Source organism: Cricetulus griseus, chromosome 3, assembly GCF_003668045.3.
Source record: "Cricetulus griseus strain 17A/GY chromosome 3, alternate assembly CriGri-PICRH-1.0, whole genome shotgun sequence".
In the NCBI taxonomy this organism is placed as follows: Eukaryota; Metazoa; Chordata; class Mammalia; order Rodentia; family Cricetidae; genus Cricetulus; species Cricetulus griseus.
The window spans coordinates 133,023,868-133,043,783 of NC_048596.1; the positions used below are offsets into that span (position 1 = coordinate 133,023,868).

The 19,916-nt window shown below is 45.7% G+C and overlaps 1 protein-coding gene and 1 non-coding gene across 3 annotated transcripts in view; both read right to left on the reverse strand.

The window, feature by feature from the left end:
- The window catches only part of Trpm1 (transient receptor potential cation channel subfamily M member 1), a 138,404-nt gene that overhangs the window by 53,366 nt on the left and 65,122 nt on the right, over nt 1-19,916 (reverse strand). For both annotated transcript variants that reach the window (XM_027408067.2, XM_035441387.1), the window contains exons 4-13: nt 18,585-18,798; nt 17,466-17,590; nt 15,872-16,043; nt 12,076-12,250; nt 11,543-11,666; nt 10,706-10,778; nt 9,835-9,935; nt 5,383-5,553; nt 4,045-4,179; nt 2,830-2,880 (exon numbers count right to left, since the gene is read on the reverse strand). In XM_027408067.2, coding sequence (XP_027263868.1) covers nt 2,830-2,880; nt 4,045-4,179; nt 5,383-5,553; nt 9,835-9,935; nt 10,706-10,778; nt 11,543-11,666; nt 12,076-12,250; nt 15,872-16,043; nt 17,466-17,590; nt 18,585-18,798 — 1,341 coding nt within the window. The remainder of the gene's footprint in view (nt 1-2,829; nt 2,881-4,044; nt 4,180-5,382; nt 5,554-9,834; nt 9,936-10,705; nt 10,779-11,542; nt 11,667-12,075; nt 12,251-15,871; nt 16,044-17,465; nt 17,591-18,584; nt 18,799-19,916) is intronic.
- On the reverse strand, nt 14,413-14,518 carry Mir211 (microRNA mir-211). Its single transcript, NR_162758.1, has one exon. It is a non-coding gene; the product is annotated as a microRNA mir-211 (primary transcript).

Consider the following 19,916-nt stretch of genomic DNA (forward strand, 5'->3'; position numbering starts at 1 on the left):
TATCCACATCCTAAACAGACTGATACAACATTGTGCCAGTTGAGTTTGTAACAACTGAGATGATTTTGGTACACTGGGACCTATTGAGTGTCACTTTTATAAGCAGACTAGCTACACTGGCTGAATCCTTTGCTTGTGAAATCTGCATTTGTTCAGATCCTCTTACGATCATTGGCCATGTGTATTTCTTACTCATGGGACTTTTTCAGTGCTGAGGACTGAGCTCAGAGCTTCATATATGGTAGGCATGCACTCTGCTGCTGAGCTACATCCCAGCAGATTTCTTATTGGCAACAAGGAGCCACATGCTGGGGAGATGGATGAAGCTGTGAAGAGCGGAGTGCAGCATTGCTTGGAACTCACAGGGAGTGTCTGGAGATGTCCAGACAGGTTGTTTAGGGGGAATAAGGGCAGCCAGGGGATGATGACATGGGAGCCATAGAGCAGGGTCTATGGGGTAAAAAGAGAAAGAGCAAGTAGCTATTGATGGATGTGAGGTGGTGTGGCCCAGACAGAATACTGTCTCCTAGGGCTCCCTATGTTCAGGTGGGTCAGTGTAGAGCATGGTGGAGTGTGGTAGGAGGAGTAGGGTCTCAGGCATGGGCCAGGCCCAGTGGGAATGTATGTGTATGGGAACAAGCTTGAACCTCATACTGCAACCATGGAAGAATTTGGGGTGGTGATTCTGAAGAAGGAATCAAGTGGTGGGTGTGGAGACTACAGGAGAAGGGGCAGTGATTGAAGTCAATCAGCTGGGGAACGGTTGGCTTGATGGCTCTCACTGTGAAAGTTTGTGCTTTCTCATCTTTCATCCACCTGGAGCTTGAGGGAGGAGGCAGAGAACCTGTGTGTGGAACAAGGCACTGCGCCAGAGGGCCTCTCTCTGAGGTCCTCAGTTCTCAGATCCACAGATCATTCTGCTCTGTTGAAATCATACGCTCAGATTCTTAGCACTGAATATTGATAAGAAAAATGGCCAGGCCGTCCAGGACTCTCAACAAAAGCCCCACTGTCTCATTCTAGAGACTGAGTGCTCCTGTGAGAACCTGATCTCATCTCTAGCTTGTGATGACAAGACACAAGAGATGTCAGGTTAGAACCCAGTGGGCAAGACCTCACAGGACACAGGCTGTCCATAGTGGGGAGCCCTGGAGAATGAGGAGAGTGATTCCCCTTAGAAATGAAGGAATTGCAAAGGCCAAGACCCTCTGATGCAATAAGCAGGACACACAGATCTCCTGAGGAGCCTCCTGTTGGCAATTCTGGAGTCATCTTGGTGCTACAGAATCACCCTGCAGCATCGGTGTGCTCTTGTGCTGTGAGAGAGCTTATTCTACCTCCTGCTAATTTAAGTTTTATATTTGCTTTCCGCATGTACATTTGTTTGTTTTGTATGCATGCATGTGTGTATTTGTGTTTGTGTGTGCAGGTACACATGCATGCATGTGTGCACATGTGTGTGGAGACCTGAGGTTGATGTTTGGTGTCTTCCTCAACCCCTCTCTACCTTATATATTGAAGTAGAGGCTCTAATGAACCTGGAGCTTGCCAGCTTACTTCAGGGATTCGCTGTCTGCCTCTGGCAGGCTAGGGTTATGGGGGTTGGGGGGTGGAGGGGTGGAGGTGGGAGGAAACATGATCATCCAGCTTAGATTTAAAACGTGTGTGTGTGTGTGTGTGTGTGTGTGTGTGTGTGTGTGTGTGTGTGTGTGTGTGCTGCAGTGCAACTGTGGAGGTCAGAGGAAAACCTGTAGAAGTCACTCCTGTCCTACTGTGTGAGTCCCAGAGACCAAACTCAGGTTCTCAAACTTGTCAGCAAGTCCCTCACCTGCTGAGCCACCTCACAGAACCTCACCTAGCATTTACTGGATTCTAGAAGTCCAAACTCCTATTCCAAGCACTTAACAGCCATCTCTCTCACCCTTTATTCTTCTCTCTCTCTCTCTCTCTCTCTCTCTCTCTCTCTCTCTCTCTCAGTTTTTCAAAACAGGGTTTCTCTGTGTAGCTTTGGAGCCTATCCTGGCACTCACTCTGGAGACCAGGCTGGCCTCGAACTCACAGAGATCCACCTGCCTCTGCCTCCTGAGTGCTGGGATTAAAGGCGTGCATCACAATGCCCGGCTTATTCTTCTCTTTTTAAAGTTATATGTGGCATGAAAAAAAAAAAAGACCCAGAGACAGTTATTTGAGTTCAAGCTTCAAGCTGAAGATCAGAAAAGCAAAGCAGCCAGCCACTAGCTCTTACCTCTACCTCAGCTCAGACCAGAGTGGCAATCCTCAGACGGCTCCCGACTTCATTGCTCCTCAGATTCACTCAGAGTGCTATACTCTCCTCAACATGGCTAGACACTCCAATCAATACCCTCCTATCCTCAATGTGACTGGAGAATGAATGCCAACCCTGAGACCCTGTTCCTGTCTTAAATACCTCACAGGAGTCCTGGGATTAAAGGCATGTGATCCTAAGTTCTGAGATCGTCTTTGTGTGAGCTGTTTCTCTTTAGGACTGGATATATTTCATGTAGTTCAGTGTGGCCTTGAACTAATAGAGATCCATTTACCTCCTAATCCTGAGCCCTGGGATTAAAGGTGTGTATCACCACTGCTTGACCTCTATAGCTTGAGGCTGGCTTTGCTTTCTGAATCCTCAGGCAAGCTTTAATAAATCATAAGTAATATATCAGTTAAAAATAAACTCTTGTTATGAACAGAGAAAGTCATTGTTCTCTATGTCTCAAATAAGTAGGCAACGCATGTCAGAAACAGAAAATTGTTTTTATGAACTGTTTTAGCGGTGGATGCTAGCAGGAAAAGGGCATATGGACTTACCTTCTTTACATCCCTGACCAGCAGATGAAGGGTGTTTGGCGGGCCCAATCTCTGAAAGGGAAGCAGTCAGCCACAGTAAGTATGGTTGGCTCTTCAACTCATGAGCAAAATTCTGCCCCACTGCATTGTGGGGTTTGTAGTGCACTACCGACTCATTTATTTTATAAGACAACTGGCTGTGGTTACCACATTCAAATGTGTGTGAAATTCTTTGAACAATTTTAGTGTTGGTGCAGTGTTAAGTATCTGCATGTTTTACACCATTTCTGCCACTGAAACATCTTCGAATGATGGAAGAAGACATACATTTTCAAAATTTGAATTGTACTAGTGCAGGCATAGCAGATTTCATCCACTCACTTCCCTTTCTGACATAGCCCCTAGCTGTTAAAACTTGTTTTCCCTGTAGCCTGGGAAATGTGAGGGTCCCAAGCAACAGTTGACTAATAACCCTGGTGACTGTTCAATCTGCTGCTGCCTTAGGACACAAAGTCCTCTTGTGTCATAAGCATAAGCCATTTCAGACTTTTCTCTGTTGCACAAGTAACACGTGAGTCTTCACAAGAAACTGAATCCGATTCCTGTCCCCAGGCTAGTGAGCTACAGTCCTTGCCTCATAAGTCTTGCAGCTCCAGGTAAGCCTCATAACCCCCAGGGAATGCCTGATGCTACAGTGTTCTGTGTCATGCTGGTCAGTGGGTTGGGACCATCAAGTTCAAGTACACTTTCCTTTCTTTTCTTTTTTCGAGAGACAGGGTTTCTCTGTGTAGCTTTGGAGCCTGTCCTGGCACTCACTCTGTAGACCACACTGGCCTCGAACTCACATAGATCTGCCCATTTCTTCCTGCTAAGTGCTGGGATTAAAGGCATGTGCCACCAGTGCCCGGCTTCAAGTACACTCTCACCTTAGGACACTCACTGCAGAGGTAAGGTGGCTTTATGCAGATATGAGCCCACTGTACATCGAGAATCATCTGTCTACTCTAGCTGGAGTGACTGGCTGGCATGGCACAGTTGCTAAGAATATCGACACAGACTGGCCAGGAGCAAATGAGAATTAACTGCCCCCCCACTACACACTGGCCTTCGGCTGAAGCTTTCCTGGTGAGTCTATACTCAACTGAGCGTTTTGTTATTATTGTTGCATAATGTATGTCAGTGATAAGAGTATTCTGAGTGCTAGCTCGCTTCCAGCCTTCTCCCTGGGATGCTTACAGTGTTGTAAAGCTCCTCCAGCCTCGGGATGGTGAGGAAGTGTTGCATGTTCACTCCGTTTTCAATCAGGAGCTTCACAAAGTCAACCCGATCTAAAACAAGAGCATCCAGCATGGCTTGTTCCAAGGCATTCACCTGCATGAAATCCAGAAGGGAGACCATGAATTTCCTCCCTGGAGACTCCAGGCAGGAGACATTAGGACACATCATGGAAAAGTTCTGGAATGTTCTGAGCTGTATTTTCTGCCATTTTTGTCTGTTAATTTGGTGCTGGGAATTGAGCCCATGACCTCACATATCCCAGCCAAGAGCTGTTCTAAGGGCTGCACCCAGGCTGTGGTTCACAGGGTTGTTTCCTTTGAATAAACGTGCCTTAACTTTCTCTCCTTTCTGTTTATTCTGGTCCCCACATGCTCTGTCAAAGCCTGTAACAGATTTTATGTTTTTAAAAATGAGTTGAAGATGGCTGGAGAATTGGCTCAAAAGCTAAGAGCACTTATTGCACTCAAAGAAGACCCAAGTTCGATTCCCAGTACTTACATGACAGTTTACAACCTGCCTGTTAACTCCAGCCCCAGGGGATCCAATGCCTTCTTCCTACCTCTGTAGGCATTAGGCAAGTATGTGATGTACATACACACATGCAGGCAAAGCATTCATACACATAAAATAATAAAAATAAATAAATCTAAAAATTTTTTAATGAGTTGAAGACAACCATCCCAATGTTGTCCTATGGAGTTTCTCTCTGTTGTTTCCTTGGCTGGGGAGCATCTTTTGGTGGTTGTAGGATCATGTGGGCATGTAACAGGCCACTGGGGTGCTGTATTGATGAGTGGCCACACACTCCTACTTATGGACCAAAGGTACCACTCTGAAAGGAAGCCCTGGTCGTCGCTCTTTCTGCTTGGCTGGCATGCAGACACTTGGTACAGGAAAATAAGGGAAACTAACCACATGTTTACAATTCACACAACAAAACCCTTTTGAAGATTGAGCTAGTGGTAATGTGGAGAGGGTGATGGGTGGGTAGCAACTGCTACCCAGCTAGGGAGGCTGGAGCCTTCCATGCACGATGTTTCCAGGACACCCTGTTGCTGAGACACAGGTAAGCAGGGCCTCTGTAGTGATAAGCAGATACCATAATGACAAACACTCCTACTTACGACACAGTAGTGAACACACTGTTGCCACTGAAATATTGGCATCAGCCCATCAATCCTCCATCCAGGTAGGGATGAAGCAAAGGTAACCAGAGTGCCCCTTCCCTGGAGAACTAGGGCAATGCCATCTCTGGCCAACCATCTCAAGACACGCACGCAGGGACTTTCCACACACCCAGTTCAGCAGCTCTATCTTCCGGGGGTCCGTTTCTTCCTCCACTTCCTCTTTCACTTTGCCTTTCTTCTTGCCTTTTCCCTTTCCTCTCCCCTTGGTGGTGGCTGTCGGTGGCTTCTTCTCCTTCTCTGTGACTTTGGTGTCCACAGGAGGGGCCAGGCTTCCCAGTGGCTGCAATACACAGCAAGCAGTGTTGGGAAAAGGTACCAAGACTGCCCCTTATTCTAAGACAAGCATAGTGACACCGTAAACTCTATCTGCACACACATGGAGTATATGCACATACCTACATGCTCACACATGCACACGTGGCATAGACTCACATATATCCACACACATGAATAGCATGCACACATGTACACATTGTAATGTCCACGCATGGACATTCATATAAATAATGTGCACATGGCGAAGGTGTACACACCCATGGGTAGACCTATGAACATGGACATGAGTACACACATATGCCTACAACCAGGGCACATATGCACCAGCACACACAGGCATGCACACATGTATACATACAAACTCTGTTACCATGGCCTGGCTGTCTGATGAAGAAGATCCTAATACTGTGAACCACTGTTCATCATGGGCACAAAGACTTAATTGGTCTGATGTAATGGCTGTGAGTATTTGAAGTGCATGGCATGTTGATTGATGGGTTTATTTTGAGGAAAGGGTGCTGAAAGGTAAATTAAAAGGTACCAGAGGTGTGCTGATAGTCCCACATTGTGCAGCTCCAAGGCACCTGCCAGAGCTGCTTTAGCCACAATAATCTCCAGCTCACATTTCTTCCTGGACAGCAACTTGCATTATTATCTGTTGCCTCTGACTCATTCACGGTTCACATTCTCCCATCATTAGGCACGTGCAGTGTGGCGATGGATGGAGGCTTGTTGCTGGTGGTTCTCTTGTCCCACCAGGTCCTGCCGCCCTTCTCAGCCCCAAATAAACACACAGACGCTATATTAATTATAAAACTGTTGGCTGATGGCTAGGACTTCTTATTGGCTAGCTCTGTCTTAATTAGTAACCCATAACTACTAATCTATGTATTTCTACACGGCCTTATCTTACAAGAGAACGCCTGGTGTGTCCTGTCCTCCCAGTCTCCACATGGTGACTCTTTTCGGTGCTTCTCTGCCTACCTTTCCCAGAATTCTCCTTGTCTTCTAGCCCCACCTATCTTCCTGCCTCTATTGGCCAAACATTATTTTATTAATCAACCAATAAGAGAAACATGTATACAGAAAGACATCCCCCATCAGAGGTTTTAGAGGCATAAGCAGTGTGGTGACAGAATGAAGACCTCAAAGGCAGAGGGTGATCATTCAGTGGAATAGGAGGGGAAAGAAGAGGAAGGAAGGAAGGAAGGAAAGGAAGGAAGGGGAGAAGGGAAGAAGGGAAGAAAGAAAAAAGGGAAGAAATAAAAGAAATAGAGAGAACATTCTGGCACATGACACATCTAGAGTGGAGGGGCCTTGAGAACACTATGCTAAGTGGAAGAAGACAGTCACACAAGGATAAACTCCATGCTTCCGTTAATGGGAGCCCCTGAGCCAGACCCCCCCAGCTAAGCTACCCCTAAGTTCCTGACCCTCAGAAATGGTGCAGGATAACAAGTGCTGTTGCTTAAAACAAACAAACACAACTTTCTGTGTATCCCCCAGCTTCTAGGTTCCCAGAATTCAGTCCTGGGTTTTATTTGCAGGACTCAGCAGCACACAACCTGTCCAGATTTCAGCCTTCTCCTGAGTCACTGCTTCTCACTTAGTATTCTAACCATAATGCTCCCATTTCTCGTTCCTTGTTTTACCCTTCTCTTTCTTGCCTCAGTCTGTTCCAGGTACCCTTCCTCCTGCATGGAAGCCAGCATCTATCTGTTCACCACCCAAACTCAGGGTCCACTCCATCTGCTGCAGCAACGCCTTTCCTGGCACTCCATTACAAATTAGCACCTTACACTCTCTCATGCATGCTTTTCTTCTATCTTAGCTCCTCCTGTGATTTGGAATCCAATAATTATCTGCTATTTTGTTCCATGTCAGCCTCCTTCCTTCTTCTGTTCATTTCCCCAGTGTCAGAGACTTTTGTGAGTCTACTCTACCTACTCACAGCTGTGTCCCCAGCACATGAAACAAGAACCCCAGACATGAGAAGCAGCTACCAACCATGTCCTAAACGAGTGAGTAAATATGCAGTTTTGAAAACACTTTGAGCAGTCTTTCTCTGCTGCAGCTTCTGGCCTTGCTGTTGTGGGGAGTGGGGAAGGCACAAGGGATGTGACTGCTATAAAAAGGAAGTTCAAGCTGCTCAGAGGAGCTCACTTATTCTGCTTGGGGGCTAACATCTGGTATTCCAAGAGCACTGTGGGTAACTTCAGAGGAATCAGCTTGTAGCCTGGGCTGGCAGAGGAGGGGTTTCTGAGGAGGGGCTCCAGGGGCTTTCCAGAAGAGAGCAGCTGATGGATGGATGTAGCTATCATACACTTTAGTTGTTGACACTCCACACTAGATGTCATAATAGGTTAAAATTGAATATTAGGGAGAAATCTCAGAGAACAAGAGAAAAGTGGTAGCCTAAAGAAAGAGACCAGCCGGGTGTTGGTGGTGCATGCCTTTAATCCCAGCACTCGGGAGGTAGAGGCAGGTGGATCTCTGTGAGTTCCAGGCCAGCCTGGTCTCCAGAGCGAGTGCCAGGATAGGCTCCAAAGCTACACAGAGAAACCCTGTTTTGAAAAACCAAAAAAGAGAGAGAGACCAAGGTGTTGGTGGCATTTGCTTCAGCCATGACGAAAATCAGGTGGATGGCATAATTGGAGTCCTATAACCCCTGATAGGGTTGTGACATACTAGACTAAATCTAGCAAGATAAAAGATAATAAGAAACAGAATACCTACCCTACTTACCCCATCTCTAGCCCTGGGTGCCTCCTGCCCGGCCCTAGAATGGCTACCACATCCCCAGAGCTGTGGAATGAGGGATTTGTGTGGCAAACCCTTGGAGGATTTCTGCAGATGGGTTAATAGGGGTGAAATGATTCTGTTTCTGCGCTGGGGGATGAATAGAACCAGCACAAGACAGGTAATAGTTATCTGTGCTGTGATGGCTAAATGACATAAACACAGGGTACATTGTAGGTACCACACCTTTAAAAGGATGTGGGTTGGCAGGGACCACATCCACAAAGAGGAAAGTTTGCTACAAACTTCAAATATGGACTGAGCAATTACTGCTGGAAATAGTGTCTCTGACATTCCTTTGAGATCCTTGTGTGACTTTCTAGCTTGTCACTGGTTTAATCCTCTAATTTTTAGAGCAAAGAAGTTGCTTTGATTGAAGGAGTGACTTAAGTCACTTACCACACATGGTAAGTTCGTGTGCTCATTATGGTGGCATGTGTGTGCACATACACACAGCTTGCTCTACATCATAACACACACAATCTTCCAACCACACACATACCATGTTTCCCTTCCATATACATTTTCACAGCCACACATATATAAAATATCCCTCAATAAAACACACACACACACACACACACACACACACACACACACACACACACACACACGCCTGCCTCTACACACATCATACCACAAGCACATCGTATAGCACATACATAAGACACTATTCTACAGATAAGACAAGCACAAAAGTTACACATGTCCATTCTCTCTCTCTCTCTCTCTCTCTCTCTCTCTCTCTCTCTCTCTCACACACACACACACACACACACACACGCACACGTGTTATAAACCCAGACACCAGACATGTTAAAATACATGATCTCACAACCCACATATCATAAGCCATATATGCCACGCATGTGCTGTGCACAGACTTGTTGCACACAATACATTAAGCCATACCACAGACACTAGACAAAAGACACTACATACAATAATCACATCACACAGAGCTCTCTAGGCCCCTCAAAGTTTCATGAAACAATCTGAAAACTCAGTACCCTAGAAGGAAATGCTGCCATTAATTTTAATGATCTATTTGCTTCTTTCAAAGAGTAGAAACCCTCTTTTACAAGCAATGATGAAAGTTTTGGTGGTTAGTTTCCTTGGGAAGACCCGCTCAGTACACAATCAGAGCTCGGAGCCTTTGTTTCTTTGAAGTTAAACAGCAACATCTTCCAGCAATCGCATGGATTACCCAGATCAGAACCCTGAGATCACTGCCTGAGATCCTTGTGATGATCAAGGACACACTAACACGGTACCATGCCACGCCACAATAAATATTCTAAACAGAAAACCGTTCCAACAGGCACAGTTGTGACTGTCTTTAACCACAGCACTCGGGAGGTGAAGGCAGGAGAGTCAGGAGTTCAAGACCAGTCATGCCTACATAGCACCTTCTTGGCCAGTCTGGACTATATGAGACCCTGTCTCCAGAAAACCAAAACCAAAAATAACAGAAAAAAAGTTTCACCGGCCAGTGTGGGCCAAAGACGAAGATCTGGCTTCGTGCTATGTCAACTCGGTTCCAAGCCAGTGCCAAGCTCAGCTGATCTGGAGCCGACGCGTTGGTTCCTGGGAAAGGAAGGAGTGAGAGTGTTCCTCACGTGTGTCTGGACTATCTGAGTTGGGCAGGTTCTGAGAAGGGAACTTGGGCTTCCCCATGGGAACTAGTTTGGAACTAAGTACCTATTACTTCCTTCTTTCCTGCTCCCAAATGACCACCAAAGCTAAGAATTCTGCATTTTTAAAAAAGGTTTCCTGAGAAGAAGCCAGAGGCAACCTCCTCTCAAGCCAACTGGGCATGGTTTCCTGGAAGGGATGGAGGAGGAGCCACCTAATTCATTCTTTTCTCATCTAAAAAGGAGAGAAAGCTGAAACTGTCTGCCATCTGCCAGGTTGGGCTAAGGACCACAAGCCTTGGAGCAGCACAGAGCCATCCAGTACAGCATCAAGCCTGTGGTAAGCCTCCTCTTGTCCGATAGCCCCAGACTAGCTGAGAGGCAGGGAGGAAATCCTCTTCCCACAGGGAGACCCCACCATATCATAAGCTCCTCATCACAGCCTGTCGTTAGAGGTGGGGTGCATCGTTCAGGAACCAGACCCACTGAGACAGCTATGGATAGAAACAGCTCTGACAAGTCGGTAACATCATGGGTCCCACAGAAAGTCCTCTCAGAGTCTGGTCATTCCAGCATTTCATGCTGATGTCACCCCCCAGACAACCTGGCACTCTCAGGGTTCTTAATAAGAGGGAAAGTTAAGGCATGCTCGCTGTTGGCAAAGCCCTTGCTGGGCAGCTCTGAAAAGACAAAAATCAGAATTGCCACTTCCCAGGAGCTCACCTTTCAGCAGGGCAGTTAAAATGGCCATCTCCACATCTTGCTGACCCTCAGAACCCATCCGAAATACAGTGACCTGGAAACAGGTGAATGGGGGAAAACACAGAATCAAGGCAACAGTGAAAACAAGAGGCAGAATTGAGCTGCTTAAAAAACAAAAAACAAAACATAACAATAACAACAAAAAACTTAACACAAAGACTGGTGCAGTGAACCAGAAAGCTGGTTAGACATTCACAAGAGTTTTCAGTCTCCAGGAGGTCCCATGTTGTTCTTACTGACAAAATCCTTGCCTGAATTTGGAGTTTATTGTTTATCCCACCTGGGGAAGAGGTTGTTTACTTGGGAACTTTACAGCCACCTGAGCTGGAACACACATCTAATCAGAAGGAATATGTTAGCAGAGAATTTACAGACCTCGAACTTTGAATCCGTCATCGTAAGCGAATGAGGAATGCGAATGCCTTTCAAATACAGTTGAAGGGAGGACTGAGAAATGACCCCTGCATTTGCAAAGGGCCGTAGATTTGACTTTGTAACCACATCTAAAGGGCTGTCGCATGTCTCTCTTCCCAGGGACTTTAAGTCTGATTTATGTTTTGCATCTCTTGAGTTGAGAGACATGGTGTGACGTCACCTCATGTTTGCTAAGGTCTGGCAACACCTGGACCTTCTGTGGACTTTGTGCACCCGGGCAGCTAGTTTGGAATGCATTTCTAAGTTGCCTTCTGGGAAGGTCAACTGACACATGCAGAAGTCCACCTAGCATGGATGGTGGAGCTGGACAAGGAAACAGCTTTCTCCATGGAATGTGTTTGGAAATAAGTTCAAGACACTCACGAGTTCTTTCTTCTTCATGCACTCCATGATAATTGCAAACAGCTGATGCGATTGTGACTTGCTGTAATTAAATGTTTTCTGAATGGTGACTAGGAGCTGGTCCCGCAGGGACTCATTTATGATCCTGTTCAAAGGGGTAAAGGGAGAGAAGGAAGCAAGGGAATTAGGGCAACTCCTGGGTAAACCAGACAGCTTTGCCCACCCAAGTGTTTTTCATTTGTGGCTGCTAATGGCACAGATTTACGTACAGGAGACAAAAAGTCACCCTGGCCTAAAAGCAGCATTAAAATTGGCCTCAGTTTAGCTCTTTTCAAGACTTTTAAGGGAAAATGAAGTTGTCAGAGAGAGGATTCAGAGAGGATTCGGTCAGGAACAGGAGCTCCCTTATGCTGACCTTGGAAACTAGAGAGGAGATCAAGAAAACTCCTTATGAGTTGGATACTTCTGGGATGTCTGACAGGATCAAGTCAGATATTTTCCTCAGCCTAATAGGAGGTCATAAAGTACCCACCCTCATCCCATGCCAATCCTACCCTCCTTCTTCACAGTATTTGTGTGCGAAGGACAAAATGTCAGAGGCACGTCCACTGCCATCGCAAACCACCACAGGGACGGGAGGGTCTTCTCTGAGGTATTCCAGGACGATAGATACCACATTAGGACCACCTTCCACCACGAGGCCCACGACGGGCACACCCTGGCCCAGCCCTGCAACACAGCCACACTTGCTCTTCAAGCCAGCATGACATCGCCAACTTGCTGAGACAGCAAAAGGTACAAGCTTCCTGCCCCAGGCCTTTCCCTGTGGCGTCAGTGTTGACCAACAGGAGGACTAAGTCAGGGGAATGGTGACTGTGTTCATTCTTGCATTCAAATGTCATGCCATAGCCTCACCGTAAACTCCACACCCTCAAAACTCTTGAGCTCCCCAACACTCCCATGTGACTCAACTCCTATAAAGAACCAGACACATGGACACATGTGAGTGAGCTTTAAGAGCCATTGCTCAGAATGCTCCTTTTCTGCCTTGCCTGGGTGTGACATGCCCATGCTGGAGGCTGTCTTCTAAGAATTATTCAGTGTAAGGAGGGCTGGATGAGCCAGAGGGGAGCTAGCTCAATGCAGGGTATCTCCCATATGGGCATTCCAATGCCAGGCTGATGGTCACAGCACCATCTCACAGATGAACAAGTGTAAAATAACAGTGCCTCACTTAACCCATGAGGAGGAATGGATCTGAAATATAAGAACACATTTGCCTTTGGGACGCTGAAGAGGCACATTCGTGTAGCAGCGTGCTCTTCTTACTGCCTCCAGAGCCTGGTATAAGGCAGGACAGGTTAAGCATGCCCAAGCTAAATAGCTGAAATCTGAAACCAAGAGCATTGCAGGTATCATTTTTTTTTTATTCGAGATGATCAGTGGTAAAGGTTATGCAAATATGACAAAGTTTCATCAACTCTGAAGTCTGAAACACTTCTGGCCCTAGTATATCATCTTAGTGGCAAAAACATGGCTCACTATTAGCCCATTTCTAATGAGTGATTTCCAGGGTGTGCCTCTGCTTTAAAATAAATAGATAAGCCAGGCAGTGGTAGCTCGTGTCTTTTAGTCCTGGCACCCGGGAGGCAGAGGCAGGCAGATCTCTGTGAGTTCGAGGCCAGCCTGGTCTACAGAGCAAGTTGCAGGACAGAGAAACTCTGTCTGAAAAAAAAAATAACAAAAAAAGTAAATAACTGGGCATCTTCAAAAACCCAGTAAGAATAGGTCCAGTAGGGTGGGCTCTAGGAAGCAGGAAATGATAGGCGAATTCTGGGAGGCTGAGATCATACTTCAAGGACAGTGGAAGAGGACTCTTCATGGCAAATTTGCCTACCTCAAAATGTCAGCCCTGCCTGGCCAGTACTTATTACATACTTGCCCCCGGGCATCTATTGGGAATTAGTTCCAGACTGTCATGCTACCCCCTGGACACCAAACTCAAGACACTCAAGTCTCTTATGTAAAATGATATGTTATCTGCATCCTCATTCTCCTGTGTGCTTCAAAGCGCCTCTAGGCACTTACAATACCTGACATGACATCATGGCATGGAAGTAGTTATCATACTGTGTTATTTAGGAATAATGACCAGGAAAAAGACTGTACACATTAATTAAAGACTGAATTTCCTCTCCTGAATGTTTTCCATCTGTGGCCATGAAGTTCTGTGCTTTAAAGTTTTTTATTTTTTATTTTTATTGTTTGGTTTTTCCAGACAAGGTTTCTCTGTGTAGCTTTGTAAACCAGGCAGGCCTCAAACTCACAGAGATCCTACTGCCTCTGCCTCTGCCTCCCGAATGCTGGGATTAAAGATGTGTGCCACCACCACCAGACTGAAGTTCTGGGCTTTAGACCCTGTTAGCATGCAGGGTCACTGTTTGCTGATCAGGTTTTGCTAGGTTTCTAGAATTGTGATCAGCATTACAAGTGGCAAGTAGGGAAAATGTCCTTGCCCTCATGGTTCCCAAGAGATCCACCAGATAAATTCTGCCAGCCCAGGCTATAAGGAGCCTGGAGAATGTCAGGGAGTGAATTCAGAGCATCTGGTTTCCTCCCACTATGCTTTCTCCAGGGGATACTTAAGTATTTAGAACAACTTTGTTATCTCCTGATGAACTAATTACAGTTAAGTTTGTTTTAGCAAGCAGGCATTGAAGGTATGACATAGGCTAAGCCATGAACAAGAAATAATGAAAGATGGATCAAAACGGCATGATCTCTATCTTTGAGATTCTAAGTAGGCCTGGGAATTTACATCTTCAGGAACGTGGTGACTTCATCTCCGGAAGCAGAGAAGAACTTGTCCTTGGCTCAGGCTCCTGGCGCTCTCTGCAGTAGAGGTGACCACTGAGCCCCCCTTTGCTGTCCTTGCCCCACTCAGAGGCCTAGGCAAAGGATGACAAAGGGAAGCCCACAAGTCACTGGTCTAGGTAGAACTTGCAAGGCCAAGATAATTAAATTGTGAAACAAATTCAATCCTAAGATCGAATTCTCAGGACCACACTGCACTTGCAGCAGTGTGGCTGTCAGAGCAAGTGGCCAGTCAGCATCTGTGTGGGGGTGGGGAGGGGTTGACAAGTGGATGGTTTCTGTGGGAAGTCAGTTTTCTTTAAGAGTGTGGCCCCTGGTAGGTTCACCACACTCCAGTGGATGGCCCCATACCCGTAAGCATATGGTCAGCACAATAGGACACAATGCGTTATTTTTTAAAAAGAGGACATGAATTTGGTGGGAGCGTAAGGGTAGGACTGGGAGGAGTAGGGAAGTGATATAATAAAAATAAATGGTATGGAATTCTCAAAGAATTGATAGAAATATTTTTCAGCTGGTTCTTGGAAATCTCATGGTGGCCACGTTGATCCTAACCACTTGAGTGATATCACAGTTTCTTACATTAACAACCATTTCCCAGGCATAGATTGCTGTGCACAGAGATATTGGTGGTGATATTAAGAATGATAGGAAGGGGAAATAGACAAGATCTCTTGAGTAAATTGGGAGTATGAGGGGCAGGGAGAAGGTGTAAGGGGAAATGGGAGGAGGAAGGGGAGTGGGGGAAAATATATAGCTCAATAAAAAATGGCAAAACCAAAAACAGGATGAAATAGTCTATGAGATCATTTAATAATTGACAGAGTTTTTACATGTGGACATGTCCCAGGAGGTTATTATGCCAACTAACAAGCTCGTTCTAACAAGCTCATGCTTTCATCTGGACGGGATCTGAAAGGATCCCGTCCTTTCTCTCTATCTTATGCCCAAATTTTCCCTAGCAGTAGTTGCTCCTTCCTCAGAGCTGTGCCAACTGGACCAGCAAGGATGGTGTCCATAGGGAGCAGATGGCCCTGCAGTCAGGCCCAGGGACTTCCTTATCTGGCCATCTTAGTCCTTGTGAGACTCAGATCTACAGAGCTGTTTAATGACCCTACAATGCTTATCAGTTCATAGGATGACTCCTACTAAGTCTTTGAGAACAATTTTTTCTGATAAAACATTAAAGAAAATAATAGACATAACTACAGTAAACAAGAATGGGGATAACCTGATGGGCAGTGCCATCGCCGTGACAAACAGTGCATGGGTACTTCTCAGACCAACTTGTGAACTTGGGCAAAACTCACATGGCTGCCTGTGAAGACAACAATAGGTGGCTAAGGCAAAGGGTCTGACCATGTCCGGTGGCCCTGGCAAGACTCTCAACACCCTTGGGTGACTTCCTTTTCAACTGGCATCCACCCCGGTGGGGTCACAGTCCCCAGCTGGTGTCCATAGTCTCCTGGGACTTACTTGTGTTGATCTTCTGCAGTGAGATATGCTTTTCCAGCTGCCTTCGAAGCTTCACCTCAGCACCATACTTGCCCAGAGTGCCGTTGTCAGCCAGGATGAAGTGAGTGTGGGAATTGTTCAGCACGGAGAGCTTGCTCAGAGGGTTGGACATGGTCTGGTAGACTCTCGTGACCTAACAAAATGCACAATGCCAATCAAAGCTTCGGGGCTTAGATATTAAGAGTCGCCGGCACTCAAGCACTGCGTACACATACCACATGTTGTACAAGTACCACATGTAAACATAGTCTCATTTCTCTACACTGCAAGCTGTTTTCTCAATTAATGTATTAAGGCTGAAAGAAACTTGTTTGCTCTATCAGCGGTTCTCAACCTTCCTAATGCTGCAACCCTTTAATACAGTTCCTCATGTTGTGGTGACCCCCAACAATAAAATTATTTTCATTGCTACTTCATAACTGTAATTTTGTTACTATTATGAGTCATAATGTAAATATATGACACATAGGGTATATTTTCATTGTAAGAAATTGATTGAAAGGAGTGGCAGCCCACAGGTTGAGAACCACTCTGCCTTAGACAATGGCAACCCAATAATTGAACCTTTATTTACTGCAGAGAAATGAAAACTGACAGTAACACAAAATCTTGAGCACACATTAGCATCTCTGTGTGTGCCTCTATGTGTGGTGTATGTACATAAATGCATATTGTGTGGTGTATATACATAAATACATGTTTGTGAGTGTGTATGTGTGATGTGTGTGTGTGAGTGTGTGTGTGTGTGTGTGTGGTCAGTATGAGCATCTTCCTCAAATTGCTCTCCACCTTATTTTTTAAGACAAGGTTCTCATTAAACATGAAGCTCACTGACTTACTAGACTGTCTGACAGTAAGCCCCCAGAACCCCAATTTCATTTCCAGCACTGAGATTACAGTCACAGGCTATCACACCTGGCTCTATACGTGAATGTTGTGAATCCAAACTTAAGTCCTCATGCTTGTTCAGCAAGCACTTTACACACTCACTGAGCTGTCTCCCCAGCCCTCTGAGCACAAATTTTCTCGCAACTTTATTTTGAATAGACCAGCTATAAACAGCCTTAGATGTTCTTCAAGAGATGGTGGCTAAACAAACTGCAGTAATATATCCATATCACAGAACACCATTCAGCAGTGGGAAGGAACGCATGACAATCTGAGTGTCCTGAGAATTGCATAGGCTAGAAAAACCCATCCTTCTAAGGCTGCATATTATGTGATACCACATCCTGAAAATAACAACAACAAAAAAAATAGGGATATGTAACACATTAGTGACTGTCAGGGTAAAAGAGGAAGTAAGGACGGGAGGAAATTAGTATAGATGCTTAAGGAAACAGGGCTTCCTTGGTTTGATGGCTATGTTCTGTATCTTGATGGTATCAATGTCAATGTCTTGATGGTACCATCATTTTGCAAGAAGCTTCCACCCAAGGAATGAGCACCCTTCAGTGCTCGCTGATATTTCTTATAACAATGTATGAATTTGCAATGGTCTCAAAATACAGACTTCAAGTTTTAAAAACTGTCAGTGTCTGCAGAGAAAACTTACATCTTTGCCAACCAGGTCTTCCTTGTTCTCCACCATGCCCCATGGAGCAATTCCTATAGCACAGAGACGGCCTCTGGACTTGGAGGAGTGGTCTTTCAAGGCATCCCCCACATGGCTGACGGCACCTGTGAGCAGCCATATGCCACATTTCAGGCCTTTCTATGCCACATCACATTGCCACTGACAAACTTCAGAGGTGCCTGCTCTGGGACTCCGTGATCCCTGTGGATCAGGAGTGACCATCTTCTTCACAGAGAGAAAACATCCCACAAGTCTGTGGTCGTCATAACCACTGATCCTGTGGTAATTCCTGGAGTAAGGAAAATAAGAGCGGAGCCCAAAACAGCTGGGCAAGGATTTCCTCTGCAGATTTCTATGACCCAAAGCTGGAAGTCACTGGGATCTCATCGGTACTCCTTGGCTCCATTCTGCTAACAGCAAGAGACAGACACCAGGCAAGTTCCTTAAGTCAGATATGCTTCAGTTTACTGTCCCACAAAGTATGGAAACAATGCCTATTGACTCATGGAAAATGACACTTGTCCATGACTATGCTCAGGCAAAGGCACAGTACTGTCACTGTTATTCCCACTGAGGTTTAGACTTCAAATATCCCCTGAAGTCCCGTGTTAGAAGCTAGGTGTCCAGCTGGGCACTGTTGGGAGGTGGTGGGAACTACAAGAGAAAGGCCCCAGCCTGTGTTTGTGGGTCACTGGGTTGTGCCCTGGAAGAGCTGTCAACCCTAGTCACCTCTGTTTTGCTTCACTACATACTTCTACCACGAGACACTGCCACAGGTGCAAAGCAATGAGGCCAATTGACCATAGGCTGAAACCTCTACCAGTGTGAGTCAGAGGAAACCTTTTCCCTTTATAAGCTGATTATCTCAGGTGTCTTTTAGGTGATGGAAAACCACCTAGCAAAATTATGTTTATACTATTTAAATAAATCAGTCACCACAACAGTAAAAACCTGCTTGAATAAAGGTTTCATGCTTGTTACAGTTGGGATCAGGATTCTATATGTCTAGTCTCCTGGCCATTCTTATTAGGAGACCTTCTGCAACCTCAGTTGAGTTCCAGGTGATTAGATTCACAGTGAGGGCGGGGCCCCTCTTACCAGTGCTCACACCCCCGGTGAAGATCCAGGCCCCTGTGGTCATCGCAGCCTTGATCAGGCCTTTCCCAAACACCTGCTTCAGCTTGGGCTGCATCTCAAAGCTCTGGAGGCCTCCATGCACGGATATCAAAAGCTTGGGGAGTTCTAGCTGCCAATCCTTCACCATGAGATGGAGCAAGGCATCTGGCTTGGTGTCGTAAGAGACTCGGATATACTGCAAAAGAGGGCACAGTGCTCAGTGCCTGCTCATAGTTTTGCTTCTCCTGTCAGAGGGGAGTGGAGCTACCATTCACATCCAAAACAAGAACTCCCTCATCAGGGCCTCAAGGCTCTCTGTGACCTGGGCCCTCTGCAGGAAGTAACTAAAGGGAACTTGAGGGAAAGATGACCAGATTTAGCAAGGGAAAACACAAGATGCCAGTGCTATGGTCCACATGTTTGTGTCACCATGACAGCCACATGCTGAAACTCTATCCCAGTGCAGTAGTGGTAAGGGGTAGATCAGGGACAATGTTCCAGAGGCCCGTGGGTGTTTACTCCTTTGTCTTACATGTGGACATGCAGCAAGAATGTGTCATTTATTAAGCAGGGGTGAAACTAGATGAAGTGGAATCTTGATTGCAGGCCTCTTAGCCCCTAAAACTATGCATAGTACATTTCTGTTTATAAATTTCCCCATCTAAAGTGTTGTAGTAACCGCTGACCAGGCTAATGTGCCTGTCTAAATTTGAATTTTTAAAAGGTCTAAAACAAATATTTTAAATGATTTTAGCACAGGATCTTTACTAAATGCAGCACATCCCATAAGAGCTGGTATAGAAGTGTACTAAAAATTATGTTTTCTTTTGTCAGACATTCAAAGATACTTTTTTTTCTTTTTCTTTTCTTTTTTTTCCAACTTATTTTTATTTGAATTAAAAGCCAACTAAAACCCTATCTATCACATATCCTTTCTGCTCCCCCTGGATGGTGAGGCCTTCCATAGGGTGTCATCAGAGTCTATTGTATCCTTTGGGATAGGGCCTAGGCCTACCCCTGTGTGTGTTGGCTCAGGGAGTATTCCTCTATGTGGAATGGGCTCCCAAAGTCCACACCTATGCTAGGGATAAGTACTGAACTTCTATAGGAGGTCCCATACATTTCCTAAGTTTCCTCACAGAAACCCATGTTCCTGGGGTCTGGATCACTCCCATGCTGGTATTCCAGCTATCAGTCTGGGGAGCAAGAATCCCCCGATGTTCAGGTCAGCTGTTTCTGTGGGTTTCATCAGCCTGGTCTGGACACCTGATAATTCTTATACTTTGTTTGCAAACTTAACCTTGAAAGAACCAA